General features: G+C 46.4%; 1 protein-coding gene across 6 annotated transcripts; it reads left to right on the top strand.

The window, feature by feature from the left end:
- Window positions 1-335: 335 nt before the first annotated feature.
- Window positions 336-12,443, top strand: ALDH9A1 (aldehyde dehydrogenase 9 family member A1). Of its 6 annotated transcripts, XM_078865535.1 has the most exons (13): window positions 343-372; window positions 1,022-1,137; window positions 3,346-3,559; window positions 3,650-3,798; window positions 4,721-4,850; window positions 5,679-5,813; window positions 6,488-6,684; window positions 8,267-8,407; window positions 9,392-9,580; window positions 9,695-9,782; window positions 10,306-10,447; window positions 11,264-11,376; window positions 12,202-12,442. In XM_078865535.1, the coding sequence occupies exons 3-13, from the start codon at window positions 3,367-3,369 to the stop codon at window positions 12,294-12,296; spliced, it is 1,572 nt and encodes a 523-aa protein (XP_078721661.1). In that variant the 5' UTR covers window positions 343-372; window positions 1,022-1,137; window positions 3,346-3,366; the 3' UTR covers window positions 12,297-12,442. The 6 variants fall into 6 exon arrangements, with proteins under 6 accessions (XP_078721662.1, XP_078721661.1, XP_078721664.1 ...); XM_078865536.1 differs by lacking the exon at window positions 1,022-1,137 and having other exon boundaries at window positions 336-372; XM_078865538.1 differs by lacking the exon at window positions 1,022-1,137 and having other exon boundaries at window positions 348-372; window positions 3,377-3,559; window positions 12,202-12,443.
- Window positions 12,444-15,925: the final 3,482 nt, after the last annotated feature.

Genomic DNA, 15,925 nt, shown 5'->3' with positions numbered 1-15,925 from the left:
CGTGACGACACTCCACATTAGGCCCACCCCCCGCGTGACGTCACTCCACGTGAGGTCCACTCCCCTCGCGTGACGTCACTCCACATGAGGCCCACCCCTTCATTAATATTCATGAGCGGGTTGATTTTCACACTCCCGTAGAAGGTCGAGCGGAAATAAAAAAAGTTTACGCAAATTCGCTTTAAATTTGACGTTTATTTATTGAAAGTTATTCAAATAAATTAATAAATCTACGCAGACGTTTCTTTACAGAAAGTGACGGTAAAAAAAAAATCTACGCGGCTCAGTGCAACATCCGTACGTGACGTCACTGCCAAAGAGGCCCCTCCCACCTCATGAATAATCATGAGCGGCTGAATCTCACGAGGAAACGTAAATGTCCATCTTTAATATTTCATTTTCCGTCCAATTACTTGCAAACAAGCTGGCAATATAAATAATAACAATCTCTGTTGCCCTGTTAGGGCAGATTTAATAACTTAAAGTTCGCTGAGGGTTGTGAATATTAAGTGACTCATGCAGCCCGCTATAGCTGCAGGGTTTGGTGGTATATGTTGTTCACGTCGTTCATTGTGAAAATTCGGTCACAGTTCCTATGATCGCTGTTTCATCGCTTTCATGGCTTTATTTTGGTGATTTCGAGAAGTTTTTTGTTTTGGCCACGTTTTTTTGTTGTAGTACAGAGTTAGACTGATGGCTTTAATCTAAGTTGTCTTGTGGTTGTTGTTTGACTTGCAATCCCACTGGGATTTTTGCACACAGCGTTGGTGTACGGTGCCTTTTCTGCAATATTTTGCTGTCTTTTCTTGGATTTTCTGTTTGCGCAAAGTCACTTTAAGATGTTTTCTTGTTCATGTTTGTTGCGGTTGCACCCGATTCAAGAGCCAAATGGCTCACAGGGCTATACCAAATACATAAACTTGAACAAGGCCTCACAATTGAGGCCTTATAATTCACTGCGGCAGGGGGTTTGACAGCCAAATTATCGTGGTCTCTCTGTGTTGTTGTTGTCTTCACAAAGAAAGAGCCATCATAAGTAAGGCAACATCGGAATAGCTCCAATCGTTGCTGTTGCCCCAGCACAATTCACTGCTGAGATCTCAAGCCAACCCACCCCTGCTGCCAAAGCACGTCGTTGTGAGTACTGTCACTTTATCGACCATGTCGTGTGCTCGTGCAATAACTGCACACGTTAAATTTCGATTTAAAGCTTTCGTGACTGCAGGGATACATATTCTTGGTTCTTTCGGTAAAGTCACGTAGCATTGAAATAATAAAATAATAAAAATAAAGCAATGAAATAATTATGAAACGTAATAAAATAATTAATTTATTACGTTTTCTTTTTATTATTTCAATTCTACGTGACTTTACCGAAAGAACCAAGAAGATGCACACACATTGTACCGTACTCTCTCTCTAAAATATGGTCAAATAACAACACAGCGATCCGCACGGCTCGAAGATTAACACAAAAGAACGGGTCTGTCATTAAAGTGCGTCGTGTTACGTTGTTGCAACGACAAAGGTCGTAATCCCTTGGTGTTTCAGCGAGCAGCAGCGGTGTGGGCCGGCTACGGTGCACGAGGGCTTTCAAGGGTGGCTAGCAACAACCACGCCCGGCCGCCTTTATCTCCCCGGTGCTAATGTGTGCGCGCCGCACGGGGTACGCGTTTTAAGGCTGAGTCGACCAAGGGGGAGTCCCGCGACGGGTTCAGATTTTCGTCACTCGATGTTGGCCGTGAGCGGGAATCGTAACTTGAGAGAGAGCCGGGTTCGTTGTGTAGTGTGCTAACCACTGCGCCACCGCTCTCCCCACACACACACCACTACGCTTTAAATCAATAAATATAATCAGCTTTCACTATGAGACCTCCTTTACCAGTGGCAAAATATAGTGATAGGTTTTTACCCTTTCAACTGGTACAAAAACTGACACCTTTATACAAGAGATCATGTTTGCAATAACCACAACATAAGCAGTCAAAATGCAAACAAAAAGAAACAACTCTGATAATGATATGCAACTGTCCTTGAAGTTGATTGGTCCACACCCGAGACAGCTTTTCTTAGAGCCTAGTCTCCATTGGTGTTGGACCAGATGACGCCAAAAGGCGTACGACTCAAAATCAGCGCACTATCAGAGTATTGAGAGCTCGGGGTAAGCATTTATACTATGAGACCTCCTTTACCAGTGGCAAAATATAGTAACAGGTTTTTACCCTTTCAACTGGTACATGAGAGGCACGACAACACAAGCAGTCAAAATGCAGCTGGCGTCATCTGGTCCAACACCAATGGAGACTAGGCTCTAAGAAAAGCTGTCTCGGGTGTTGATCAATCAACTTTTCAAGGACAGTGCATATCAGAATTGTTTCTTTTTGTTTGAATTTTGACTGCTTGTGTTGTGGTTATTGCAAACATGATCCCTTGTATAAAGGTGTCAGTTTTTGTACCAGTTGAAAGGGTAAAAACCTATTACTATATTTTGCCACTGGTAAAGGAGGTCTCAGTGTAAATGCTTACCCCGAGCTCTCAATACTCTGATAGTGCGCTGTTTTTGAGTTGTACACCTTTTGGCGTCATCTGGTCCAACACCAATGGAGACTAGACTCTAAGAAAAGCTGTCTCGGGTGTGGACCAATCAACTTCAAGGACAGTGCATATTATCAGAGTTGTTTATTTTTGTTTGCATTTTGACTGCTTGTGTTGTGGCTATTGCAAACATGATCCCTTGTATAAAGGTGTCAGTTTTTGTACCATTTGAAAGGGTAAAAACCTATTACTATATTTTGCCACTGGTAAAGGAGGTCTCATAGTGTAAATGCTTACCCCGAGCTCTCAATACTCTGATAGTGCGCTGTTTTTGAGTTGTATGCCTTTTGGCGTCATTTGGTCCAACACCAAGTTGAAAGGGTAAAACCATATTACTATAATCAGCTTAATCCCTGAATATAGAACAAAAACATTCGTCAGTTACACAAAAATATATAATAAGTGACGTTTCAGGCACAGGTCCTTCTTCATAGCACGTAAATAAGTTTATGGAAATATTTATTTATTTATGAAGAAGGACCTGTGCCCGAAACTTTATTTATGTGCGGTGGAAAAATAAATGTTCACGTATGTGTCATGGAGAAGGGCCATTGCCTGAAACATCGCCGACTATATATTTTTCTTTTAAGACCATCATGCTTGTACACCACTGCCAAAGCAGCAGCAACAGCAGAATCACCAAATAATTTCCACAAACATGAAGCCGGCTCATATTGATCGAATTGTGAGTGGCACGCCTAACCGTTCCCCTGGCTTGTGCCCCTGCCGTTGGTGCTGCTGTGTGTGAAGGCGGTGAGTGTCGTGCCTCTCATGCGTGCAGGGATGGCATCTTCAGGGTCACTTACTGCCAGGCTACGCTCCCTGTACAGCCCTTGTGCAGCATCAGCAGCGGCGGCGGCAGCGGCTCACTCACCTGCACAGCTCAACTTCGTGCACGGCCGACAGACGATCCCTGATAAGTCGACCGGTGGGCCGGAGTTTGACGTCGTCAATCCTGCTACAGGTTCGTGGCCTCGCTCATTTCTCATTCAGTCACGTAAATGTTGTTGTTCAGTGCCCACCGCCGAAGGTGCTGTTCTCTTTGTGTTGACAGGTGGCCTACTTTGCCGGGGCCAGGCATCTGGCGCAGTAGACGTTCAGGCGGCCGTGAAGGATGCCCGAGAAGCATTTGAGGGGTCCTGGAGGGGCCTTTCAGGCTCGGAGCGCAGCCAATTTCTCCTGCGAGCATCTGCAATAATTAAGGTGAGACCCGTACCCTTTTTTATACCGGCACATCTGAGCATCTCGCAATGCAGGTGGTTTTCCGCTGGCTGCCTGAAGTACTGCACCGCAACCAAACCCTTAAATGCTGCCATCACAAGACATCAGAATCTAGCTCGGGGCCAAGCAGGGCTAGGGGCGGGGATAAAATGTCATCGGCACGGGTTCTGCAGTGGAAAAGCAACCTGGCGCCTCCTGAGCTGCTCTGGGCTGGCTCGGTACGGTCCTGGCACGGCTCAGTCGACTGCTCGATGAGGACCTTCACACACCGTGCAGGTCCACAGGGTTATTTGAGCACACTTCATCAATCAGTGCACGTTGGTGAAGCTGAGCATAGATGTGGGAGTGCGGAAGTACAGTACAACAATGGGTTTTGCCGCACTGCCCTCAGCTGCTCACTACTTTGCTCCTCAAGTCCTTTAAAATAACTTGCATGCACATCATGAATTCACTCTTTAATAGACATAAAGGATTTTCACTTGTCCATTTCTAACTCCTCTTTGTGTTGTACAACGAATGGGCACTTCAAATGCCAAGGCTTCATGTAGTTCTCATTGTGCAGGCCTGCCAGCAGAAGTTTGGCAATGGTGAATTATTCAAATTCCAGCCTCTAAACATGCTCCCACGCATAGTTTAATAATGTTTAACATAACACCGAGGCAATTAACAACGAATGGCAAGCACTGCTCTTGTTCGTTGGTCGCAGCCACAAGCTGCGTAACCAATCTTCTTAGATGTGGGAAACCTCTCACCCCATCCGAACAGCGGGTGGCTTTGTCTCTTCCTGGAAACGCCACTGATACTTTTTTCAAAGGGGCGAGCTTTTCAAAGAGGCTTCTGAGCCAAGGTGGCATGTCGTGAAGCGGAGGGGCGATGTCGAAAGGTCGTTTTGTTTGCTGCGCAGGAAAAGAGGGAGGAGTTGGCCATGATGGAGGTGAAGGACACGGGCAAGCCGGTGTACGAGGCGCGAATGGATGTGGACTCGGGGTGGCAGTGCCTGGAGTACTTTGCGGGACTCGCTCCCACCATCGCCGGTACCGAAATCAGGCTGTGGGCACCGGGGCTTCTTGGGATGCCTTCGGCTGTTAGAAGTGGGCGTCCAGCCAGCAGAGCCTGTTGTGTGAACTTTTTTGCTGCATCGACAACGGCTCGTGAATGATTGTAAATGCCTCATAAAACGTTGACGATGAAGAAAAAAATATCCAGTCAATTTATACTGTAATGTTTTGAGAGTGAATTATATACATTGCTGCTTTAGAAAATAAAATTCCATCCTTTGATAATGCAAATATATTGGTAAGTCCATAAGGCGCTGTGGTGATAAATGAGTTTGCAGCATGTGTAAATGCACATTAATTTTATGAGAGGCAGTGAAAAAATGGGATTGCAGTATATTACGTAACTTACAATCACTTAAAATCTGATTTAGTTAAGAGACCACATGATAATCATTGTGGACAACAGAGGGCAGTAAAGTGAAATCAAGTGTTGCACTTTACCTCTATGCTGCAACATCTATGCTCGCTGCCTTCGACATGCACTGATCAGCGTGGTGAAGTATGGTAAAAAAAAATTCCCATGAATGACCCACACGGTGTGGGGAAACCCTTGTCCAGCATTGGTTTTACAAAATGGCTGTACGTGTACAAATTACATTTACATTATTCCCATTTGTGGTTGAGAAGTGTGAGTTTGTGCACTTTTTTAAAAACTGCCTCCTCAAAAGCATTTTTGGCAGCCCCTCATTTCGAGAATACATTCACAATCGTCTCAGACCAATACGACCCATTCATTGTCTTGATGCCTATGCACAGAAATAGGACTCGCTAACTCACCGCGCGCTGTCTTCCCCCCATCGTCAGGACAGCACATTCAACTCCCTGGCGGCTCCTTCATGTACTCGAGGCGCGAGCCGTTGGGAGTGTGTGTGGGCATCGGAGCGTGGAACTTCCCCTTTCAGATCGCCTGCTGGAAGTCTGCCCCAGCCCTGGCGTGCGGTACCGTGCCACCTGCCTGTCTCACACTTGTATTCAAGATTGAAGTGTTGAGAGCAATTGCAAAGGAGATACCAAAGCAGAAACTCCATCACCTGGCCATGGCCTGGTCTATGCCAGCAGAGGGGAACCGACAGTATCCGGCCCGCAACTTCATTATATCTGGCCTGCGGCAATATGAGGCCTGCCAATCCACTTAGAAACTACCAACAAACAATATGTATCCGTAACTGCGGAGATCTTAGTCGCACTAATCGGGTAGTAGAGGGGAATATTGCCAACCTAACAACACTGTTTTTAATTCTAGAAACACACTTAGTCACTTCTGTTACTGTCAGGGCCACCTGCAATAGCATAAGTGATTGAGCGTGTGTGTTAATGTGTCGACTGCCAAAGGCATTTGAGATTCCTATTTGCCCCTCAGTGAAAAACAGTTTCTCCACCCCTGGTATTCATCATCAGTATGAATGCTTCTTTGGAATTGTCTTGAGATATTTAGCAATTAAATTTACAGTCGGACATAAACGCCACGCATGTGCTCAGCCAGTGACCACCTAAATGATGCAATGCAACACCACAAACAAAAAAGCATCGTCCTCAGCCCAAAGCTATAATCTTTGTTGCAATTTATGGCATCAACGTTTGCAATGAATGCTACCATGTGTTTCCTTGTGCAGGCAATGCGATGGTATTTAAGCCGTCGCCCCTCACTCCGCTGACCGCCGTGGCTTTGGCGGAGATTTACACCGAGGCCGGTTTACCACCGGGCCTCTTTAACATCGTCCAGGGCGATGGGGAAACCGGGCAGCTGCTTTGCTCCCATAACGATGTGGCCAAGGTGTCCTGCACTGGCAGCGTGGGCACAGGCGTCAAGGTGAGGGCTCCAGCACTCAGGCAGGAGAGGCGCGTGCTTCTGTGGACATTTACAAGTGAATGAGCCAGGTGCATGGAAGAGCCTTTTCTTATCAGCACTTAATTCCAGCTGGAACAGTCCGGAACGTGGCTCCGGGAATTGTTTTAGCAGGTCGCATCCATCCCGCGTTATGTGTGATAAACACGTGGAAATAGTGCTCAGGGCTACTGGATGTCCTTAAGGACAGTACTTTATATTATAGAGTTTAAAAAATGTTTATTATGGATAAGCATACCTTGTACAACAGTGGTGGTGCCTTATGCCACAAATCCCTACCTAAAGCCAGCCTAGCAGTGTTCTGAAAACTATTGATAGAGAAATCAGGCCTGCATATCATGAACTCGTACATTCTTGTACACTCAGGCTAAACTTGTTTTAGCATTTTATTTTTGTCAATAGTTTGTCTGCATGCGATAATTCACCCTGATTTAAACAAATTTCAGGGTCACATTTGTTCAACAAATGTTATTTTTTAAATCAAAATTGTATGACCTTCTAAATATTTTCTGGTTTTTGCCTCATCTGTACAGTTTTGTTATCCTCTTTAACCTATATGTAACATGAGCATTCAATTTGCATATATTTTGTATGAGATGTAAATATCCATTGTCACATGCTTGATTTTATATGTACATCATGAGCATAATCATTTAAATGGTGCATTTTTATATTCGTCTATATTAGCAAAGCCAGATTTTTTTTATTTTACTGCCTCTGCAATCAGGCTTCTATCTAAACCTTTATCACAAGTGTCTTAAAGTCAACCGGCTAATCAACGGTCATGATTCAAGTGCGATTTTTCAGGTTAGTCTGCATGTTGAGCATTTCTTCTCTGGAGCCCAAGACAACCACCAGCAAGTAGCGCGTGGCAAAAGCTTGAGAGAATAAATTCTCAACACAGTGCAACCATGGCAACCACACTTGGATTACAAGCGACTGCGCAAACTCGTGTTAATTTCTACAACAAAAATATCATGGGACCTCCTTTGCCAGTACAAAAATATGAGAATAGGTTTCCCCTTTTTTTGGCAACAAAACAGGTGTTAAGATGATAATTGGTTTTTTACCCTTCCATCTGGCAACAAAACTGACACCTTTTTTACAAGGAGTCATGTTTGCATAGACCACAATACCTGCAGTCATAATGTAAAAAAAAAACATAACTCTGATAACGTGCACTGTCCTTGAAGTTGATTGGTCCACACCCGAGACAGCTTTCCTTAGAGCCTAGTCTCACATGGGTTGGACAGTGCACGTTATCAGAGTTATGTGTTTTTTTTGCATTATGACTGCAGGTATTGTGGTCTATGAAAACATGACTCCTTGTAAAAAAAGGTGTCAGTTTTGTTGCCAGATGAAAGGGTAAAAAAACAATTATCATATTTTTTACTGGCAAATGAGGTTCCAGGTGTTAAGATGTTAAAACACCAAACTGAAACCTTTTACAAGGAATCATTTCTGCATTAACCACAATACTTGTGGTCAGAATGCAAACAAAAAACGTACTCTGCTAATATATGCAATATACATGCTTCTTCTGTAGGTGCTGCAACAGACAGCGCCAAGGATAAAGCCCGTGACCCTGGAGCTCGGGGGAAAGTCCCCCCTCATCGTCTTCAGCGACTGCGACCTGGACAACGCGGTCAAGGCAGCCCTCATGGGGAACTTCCTCAGCCAGGGACAGGTGAGCCGTCTCAGCCCTGGCGGTCCCGCTGGGAAGGCGAATGCCTCCTCTCCTTACCCACCTCTCCTTATATAGTTCAGCCCCAGCGTCATACACCTCAACAAGCCCTTTTATTATCACTGGCAGCTGAAGACCTCTCAAAAACAAGCTTGGCCGTAACAAAAAATGTACCCTTTATTCGTCACTGCACATTTCACTGAGATGGCAAGGGGTACTCTGCTGGTTTGACTTACATACAATTGCACCTACAGCCATTGGACATTTTCCGATAACTACACTGCGTATGATTGTTATGGTGTATGATATTTTCAGTGATCAGTAGTTTCCAATATGCAAAATATATTGCATTCTTTAAATGTGCTAAAATAGTGTTGTGGTTATCTGTTCAGTGAACATAATGAGTTAATTAGTTTTGAGATGAGATTTCAAAGTTCCATGTGTCTCCATGTCATACTCCAGGAAAGCCTCGCTGACTCTTTAGACCCGATTTTTAAGAAGCTCCTTCAGTAGGATGTTTGGCAAATTTTTATACCTCCATCTTCTGGACATGACACAGCCCGGCCGGATTTGAGTCTCATTCTTTCATATGGCATTTGAAAATAGCAACAGGCTACAATTGTATATTTCATTTTCGAAGCCATTCCATGGCATCCAAGGTAGCTGAGGGGAGTCTGCTTGTTCCACCAGAATAATTGTGTTGTGTTGGGCAGTCATCGGCGATATGTCAGATGGTCGGTCTCATACATCCACGCTATCCACCACTGCTTTCCTCCTCAGCGCTGAATCATAGGCATTTGCACCTGTGGTGTAGCATGGTTCACATGAGCCCTGATGGAGAGATGAAATGGGCCTTCTCACCCAGTCCAATCTCCCCACTCTTTTGCAGCCTGGCACCTCGGCCTGTCCAGCACGTGGGCCCCGATGTATGTAGTTGCATCGCCTGCACATTCGATAGCTACGCCACTGGTGTGTGCCTCTGCGCAGGTGTGCTCCAATGCGACACGAGTGTTCGTCCAGCGATCCGTGTGCGAGCGGTTCCTGGAGCGATTGCTGGACAGGGTGAACGCCATCCGCATCGGAGACCCCCAGCAAGACGGCACCACCATGGGAGCCCTCATCAGCCAGAGCCACCTGGACAGGGTGCTGGGCTACGTGCAGAGGGCCGTGCAGGAGGTGGGGTGTGCTCACAGCGTCAATAAAATCATGAACGCATAGCACGTCGTGTGTGGTAAACAAGGTGAAGTGTCTTTGTAAAACCAGGTCGTGTGTATGTGGTAATTTGTACAGGGAGCAAAGCTCGTTTGTGGTGGCAAAAGATATGTTCCTGAGGATCCCAGCCTTAAGGGAGGGTTCTTCATGACTCCCTGTGTTCTGGGTAAGTAATGTGGCCACACCTTTAAGCTTACAGTTACATAGATTGATTCCATGATGTGACGTGTTTTCACTCCGTGATAGAATAAAATCCCCAGTTCATTTGTACTGGTCATAGTTTACAGCCCTGAGGCAGTGGTGGAGATTCCAAATTCCTTTGGCTAAGGGGAGTCTTTCCATAGAACAACCACGTTCGACACAACCACGTTTGACTTCCCCACAAACTGGTACTAATCTTTTTCAAACCAGAGGAGGGATGATAGGCCATGCCAACCCCCTACCAGAATTTGAACTCGCAGCCTTCAAATTTCAAGCTGCTCACTCTACTGCGAAACCACAGACATATCATTATTCAATAAATAATATGCTTCTTGGCTTTTATAAAAAAAAATTGCTTGATTGTTTACATACAAATGCACTACCAGGTCCTATATAAATGTATGAATTTTTGCATTTGGAACTGCACCTCGCCAAGATATCCACGGTGGCCTTGAATAACAACCGACGGCTGCACTTTTGCCTGACAGCGGAGTGCAGGGACGACATGCAGGCCGTGCGGGAGGAAATATTTGGACCTGTCATGGCCGTCCTCGTCTTTGACACGGAGGAAGAGGTGTTGCAGAGGGCAAATGCGACAGACTTTGGATTGGCAGCCGGCGTTTTCACAAAGTGAGGAACAACACCAACAAATTCAGTTTATACGGCATCTAAATGCAATCACATCTTAAGGTGCTTTACAAAAATCGAAACCTGATTTTGGGGGTAGAAGAGTGAGGTTGGGGAGAATGGGAGCTCAGAGCAAGGGGGGATCCATGCGGGAGAGAGGAGAGAGAACAGCACTGGGGCGGCACAGCCCGGGATGAAGCGACCAGGGCCCTGCACAAACAACAACTACGGACCCCAGGGACACCAAGGGCAGCACTGACAGGTCCCAAATTCAACTGAATCGTACTCCAGTAGGTAAAAGTCCGTGTTATTTAAGTAATTTCAATGTGCCACTGCTGATACAAGTAATATATCAAGTATGGCTCATGTACATATCCTTCCGTATTATTTTCCCAGATTAGTCTGATGCGTAGGAACTGACTCTTTTAAGGGAGCCAAAAGGTTTATTAATCCAATGCATGGTAAAATACAGGTTGTCCGTCTCTGGCTGTCCGTTTGAGGACACATCTTCTATTTTTCACAAAAATTATAATACCCCTAAACCAATCGCTACAAAACATACCAAACAGCCTACAAAATAGCTTTGCCAAAATCTGTATAGTTGCTTTAACAAAATACAAATAATCCTTGAAAACATTTGTAAAATTGCGAACCAATTACGTGGGTGAAAGGTTGCGCACTTAATGTGCACATCCATTTGCCTACTTCCATACGCACATTTCGTTTTATATATATACACACCTGCATTACCTTAATAATTGAAGATGCCAAACATGTTTTGGCTTGTCATATCTGGTTATTGTTCCATTGTATCCCCAGAGATCTGACTAGAGCCCATCGTGTAATAGCTGCTCTGCAAGCTGGGTCCTGCTACATCAACAACTATAACGTTGTCTTAATGGAGATGCCCTTTGGAGGCTACAAGATGTCTGGTACGTAATGCATCGTCATCATTGCTTAACATTTATTCCATGCCCTTCCAATGAGTCAATTTAGAGGTGCCCTTTGGCAGAGGACACCTGGTGGCAGCTGCAAGGTGAATACGGCACCGGCCTGCAAGTGAGCGTTAGTCTGCCAGTAGGGGCCGATTCTGAAATGTGGTTTCCCAAATAACCAATTTGTGAGTAACTTATACACTTTTGAACTTTTGGACCATGACACTGGAAAGCATTGCCTATTTTTCAAACAACGTAGTGGGATTTGTAACACCCGCAGAGAAGCAAATGGTGCATATTTTACACGCTTTCTTCTAACTCTGTCTGTTGTTGTTGTTGTATCAACCCACTTCCCAATGTGGTATCGACTGCAAATTTGGTATACTTATGTCATACTGATGGCAATACTATATTCTATCATAAAAAAATAAAATTTTTTTTTTTAAACATTCTTTTTTATATGTTATGTTTCGGCTTGGGTCGAATTGTCCACGCTCAACTGACGTTGGCTGTAATTGGCCACGGTTCCTTTCGTTATGGCAAGCTTCGGGGCTCCTGGAGTCGTGGAGTTCTGCCATTACTAGTACATTTCATAAAAGCGTGTTGAAAAAAAAGTTTTTTTAAATATTACTTTTTACAGTTCATACACTCGCAGGGCATCTGCTGGGGTTTGAAGCGTGAATCTCTGCAACAAACGTTGTATCACTGTTTTACCTGTTACTGTCACATCACTGTCACTCGAGCGAACTTCTCAACTCAGTTGACTTTCGCCATGTGTTCTTTTCTTATAAAATGTTCATTACAGTTTTGTGTGCTCTCCAGGGTTTGGAAGGGAGAATGGAATGGCCACTGTGGACTATTACACTCAGCTCAAGACTGTGTATGTTGAGATGGGAGATGTTACATGCACACTGTAACACTCACTTCTCGGATTCTTAAAAAAAAAGTCATGCAGCTTTGCAATTAAAATTTTAATCAATCAATGTCATTGTCGACATTTGTCTGTGTTTTCTCATAAACGTACTGTTCTGCATATGAACCTGTTTTAAAGATTGCAAAATAAAATCAGTTGCAACACTGCTATTGGGAATGTTAATGACCCTCGAGTGAACTTTCGATTGTAATGCGTATGTTTATTCATAACTTAGAGGTGACTAAATTGTGATTACTACCATGCTACATACAGGGACAAACCCAAGTCTCTGTTTATGGATTTGGCTAAAATTCTTCTTGCCTCATTGCAGGATCATGAGAAGTGGTGATAGCATGGGGAGGCCTTCATGCAGCAGTGGATTGACCATGGCTCGTGATGGTGACATGAACTTAGGAACATGTAATTTTTGATTCATATAGCATCTAATGTGACATCTCAAAAAACTGTAGAAATGGGATACAATCACGTAACTTGAAGACATTTATATTTGGGGAAGAACTGAAGTGGAAGCCTACCAGGCGGGGGGGGGGGAAGGAGGCATGGTAGTCATAGAGAATCATAACGACACCTTGAGCCTTGATTTGAACCGTGGATGTTACAGACATCAAAAGCAGCTGCAGATGAGCGACTTCTCTTTAAGTGGAACTAGACTGGGAGGTTTTGACACAATGCCTTGGGTTGTGGAGCAGAGTGGAGTGACGTCACGTAAAGAGTAGAGTTATGTTTGTATTTGATTTTTTCACGCTGCTCTGCGGCAACGCATCATGACTTTGTGTGGAAAGCCAAGAGCTATAAAGCCATGTTTCAAACAACACTGTAAAAAAAACTCACTGTGCAGTATATGCACACGCCATCATCATTTCCTGAAGAGGTGCATTGTGCTCCCCTCGTCTTAGGTAAGCATCAAAATAAACTTGATTGACAGCAACAGTGGTGATGCAGAGATGGACAACTGTGGACCGGTTTCATTATAATTGGGGGCCATCAGCACAGTATAGTCACCATTGCTCACTGCTGCAAAGAATGGAAACCATTATACTGTATGTCGAGTTTCCACTTCCACACCATGGAAAGTCAACAGGTCCCATGGACGGATCCAGGTGTTTACGCTGGAATTCGTGGACATCCTAGAGGCAATGTTGTTCATTGTATAAAGACTGTGCCAGCAAGTCTTGAGGGTCTTGGTTGGGAAATTCCCCAGCGTGTGGCTGGATGCAAAGAGAAGGCGCCAGCCAGTCTGGAGGGTCTTGGTTTGGGAAATTCCCCAGAGTGTCCAAAAGGGACAGCTGGGGAAATTCCCCCGGAGAAGCCAAGAGGACAAAAGCAGGGCAATAAGGGATGTTCGGGGTCTGTGGAGAAGAACCCAGGCCATCGTCGCTGACTTCACGTCGTCGCTGTCTTCAAGTCACCGCGGTCTGCTCGGTCATACGATCTCCACGTCGGCATCATCTCAGGACGACGTGGTCCTAAGTTACGTTTCTTGCAATAAAATAAACCTCAAGTTCGAGTCCGGAGTTCTTACAATTGCAAGGCCCGTGGTCCACTGGCGGCTCCTGGTGGCCTTTAGTGCGGCTGCTGACGTGCGGCCACAGACAATACACACATGGGGAAAACACCCCATCATCGTGTTTTAGTCAAACCCCAATGGTTTCAAATGTGTGGCGGCCCTCACACTGATGTCTTATTGACGAAATTGCCCCCCCCCCCCCCCCCCCCATTCTGAAAATTAGTGAAGAACACTGGCCTAGAGGCAGCTGGGTTGAAAAAAAATACAACCCAAGTGTTCTTTAACAAATACAACTCAACACATTCGTAAATAACACTGCGGCATTCAAAAGAAAAACAAATATACAACAGGCAACGTTTCGGGCAATGGCCCTTGTTCGTAGCACACGGGCCAGAGAGTCATCACGATCCATGGGCAGATAATTCGTAGGTGTCCACTGGACATTTCGTCATTTGTTTCCACTTTCCTCTCTGTCTCGTGCCAATATGGCTCAAGAAGTGCCACATCTTTCTGGCACCAATATTTTATGTCGTCGTCAAGCCGTTCATTCTCTGTGAGATATTCCTCTCTTTCAGGTTTCCTTCCATTCTTGTGAACAACACTTTCACATTTTCCTGTTGTCCATCCCACGTGTGTTCAAATAGTGCCAGTTTTCTTCTCATCACTACCTGCATCATCGGGTCTTCATATTCGTGCAACGTTTTTTTCCTTCATATTTCTACGTTGGTCACTCTTTGGGTTCAGTCTTAGATGCAGCATCCGTTTGTAAGCAATATTTTTTTTGCAAATTATTTTTATTGATCCAACCACGTTGGGGGGGGGGGGATATACAACTTTCGCGACAGGTGAGTGGTGCGGAGCGGGATAGGCGGCTCGGACAGACAACTAACGGGGACGTATAGGACCGTAGGGGGACGTGATACTTCAGATTCCTTTTGTTTGGGAAAGGAAAAGAGGAAAGAGTTTAAGGGAGTCGGTCTCATTTCATGTTCAATTGAGTAAACTCAAGGTCTCTGGAGTGTCATTCACGACGATTCCCCAGATCTGGGTGAACTCTCCTTACCAATTCCTCAGTTTCAAGACTCTCGGGTGTTCTCAAGCTGCTCGGGCAAATAGGGGGGTTATGGCAGAGGGTGAACGAGGGGGGCCCCCATGATTCTTCCACGCAGCTTAGCGTACGTGGGTGGGGTGGGGGGTGAGTGGGGGTTGAGTGGGGGTTGAGTGGAGTGTAGGGTGGGGTTGAGTGGGGGGTGGGGTGGGGGTTGAGTGGGGGGTGAGTGGGGGGGGGGTGAGTGGGGGTTGAGTGTGGGTTGAGTAGGGGGTGAGTGGGGGGGTGAGTGGGGGTTGAGTGGGGGTGGGTGGGGGGTGGGGGTTGAGTGGGGGGGGGTGAGTGGGGGGTTGAGTGGGGGTTGAGTGGGGGGTGAGTGGGGGGTGAGTGGGGGTTGAGTGGGGGGTGAGTGGGGGTTGAGTGGGGGGTGGGTGCGGGTTGAGTGGGGGGGTGAGTGGGGGTGAGTGGGGGTTGAGTGGGGGTGAGTGGGGGTTGAGTGGGGGGGTGAGTAGGGGTTTGAGTGGGGGGGTGAGGGGGGGTTGAGTGGGGGGGGTGAGGGGGGGTTGAGTGGGGGGTTTGAGTGGGGGGGTGAGGAGGGGGTGAGTTGGGGTTGAGTGGGGGGGGTGAGTGGGGGGGTGAGTGGGGGGTGAGTGGGGGGGTGAGTGGGGGGGTGAGTGGGGGGGTGAGTGGGGGTTGAGTGGGGGTTGAGTGGGGAGGTGAGTGGGGGTTAAGTGGAGGGTGTGGGGGTGGGTGGGGGTTGAGTGGGGGGGGGGGGTGAGTGGGGGGTGAGTGGGGGTTGAGTGGGGGGGTGAGTGGGGGGTGAGTGGGGGGTGGGGGGGGGGGTGAGTGGGGAGTGGGTGGGGGTTGAGTGTGGGGTTGAGTGGGGGGGTGAGTGGGGGGTGAGTGGGGGTTGAGTGGGGGGTTGAGTGGGGGGGGTGAGTGGGGGGTTGAGTGGGGGGTTGAGTGGGGAGGTGAGTGGGGGGTGAGTGGGGGTTGAGTGGGGGTTGAGTGGGGGGGGTGAGTGGGGGTGAGTGGGGGGTGAGTGGGGGGTTAGTGG

The sequence above is a fragment of the Lampetra fluviatilis genome, chromosome 20 (assembly GCF_964198595.1).
Source record: "Lampetra fluviatilis chromosome 20, kcLamFluv1.1, whole genome shotgun sequence".
NCBI lineage: Eukaryota > Metazoa > Chordata > Hyperoartia > Petromyzontiformes > Petromyzontidae > Lampetra > Lampetra fluviatilis.
Note: the sequence above shows the minus strand (reverse complement) of the source record. Positions and strands in the feature narration are given on the sequence as shown.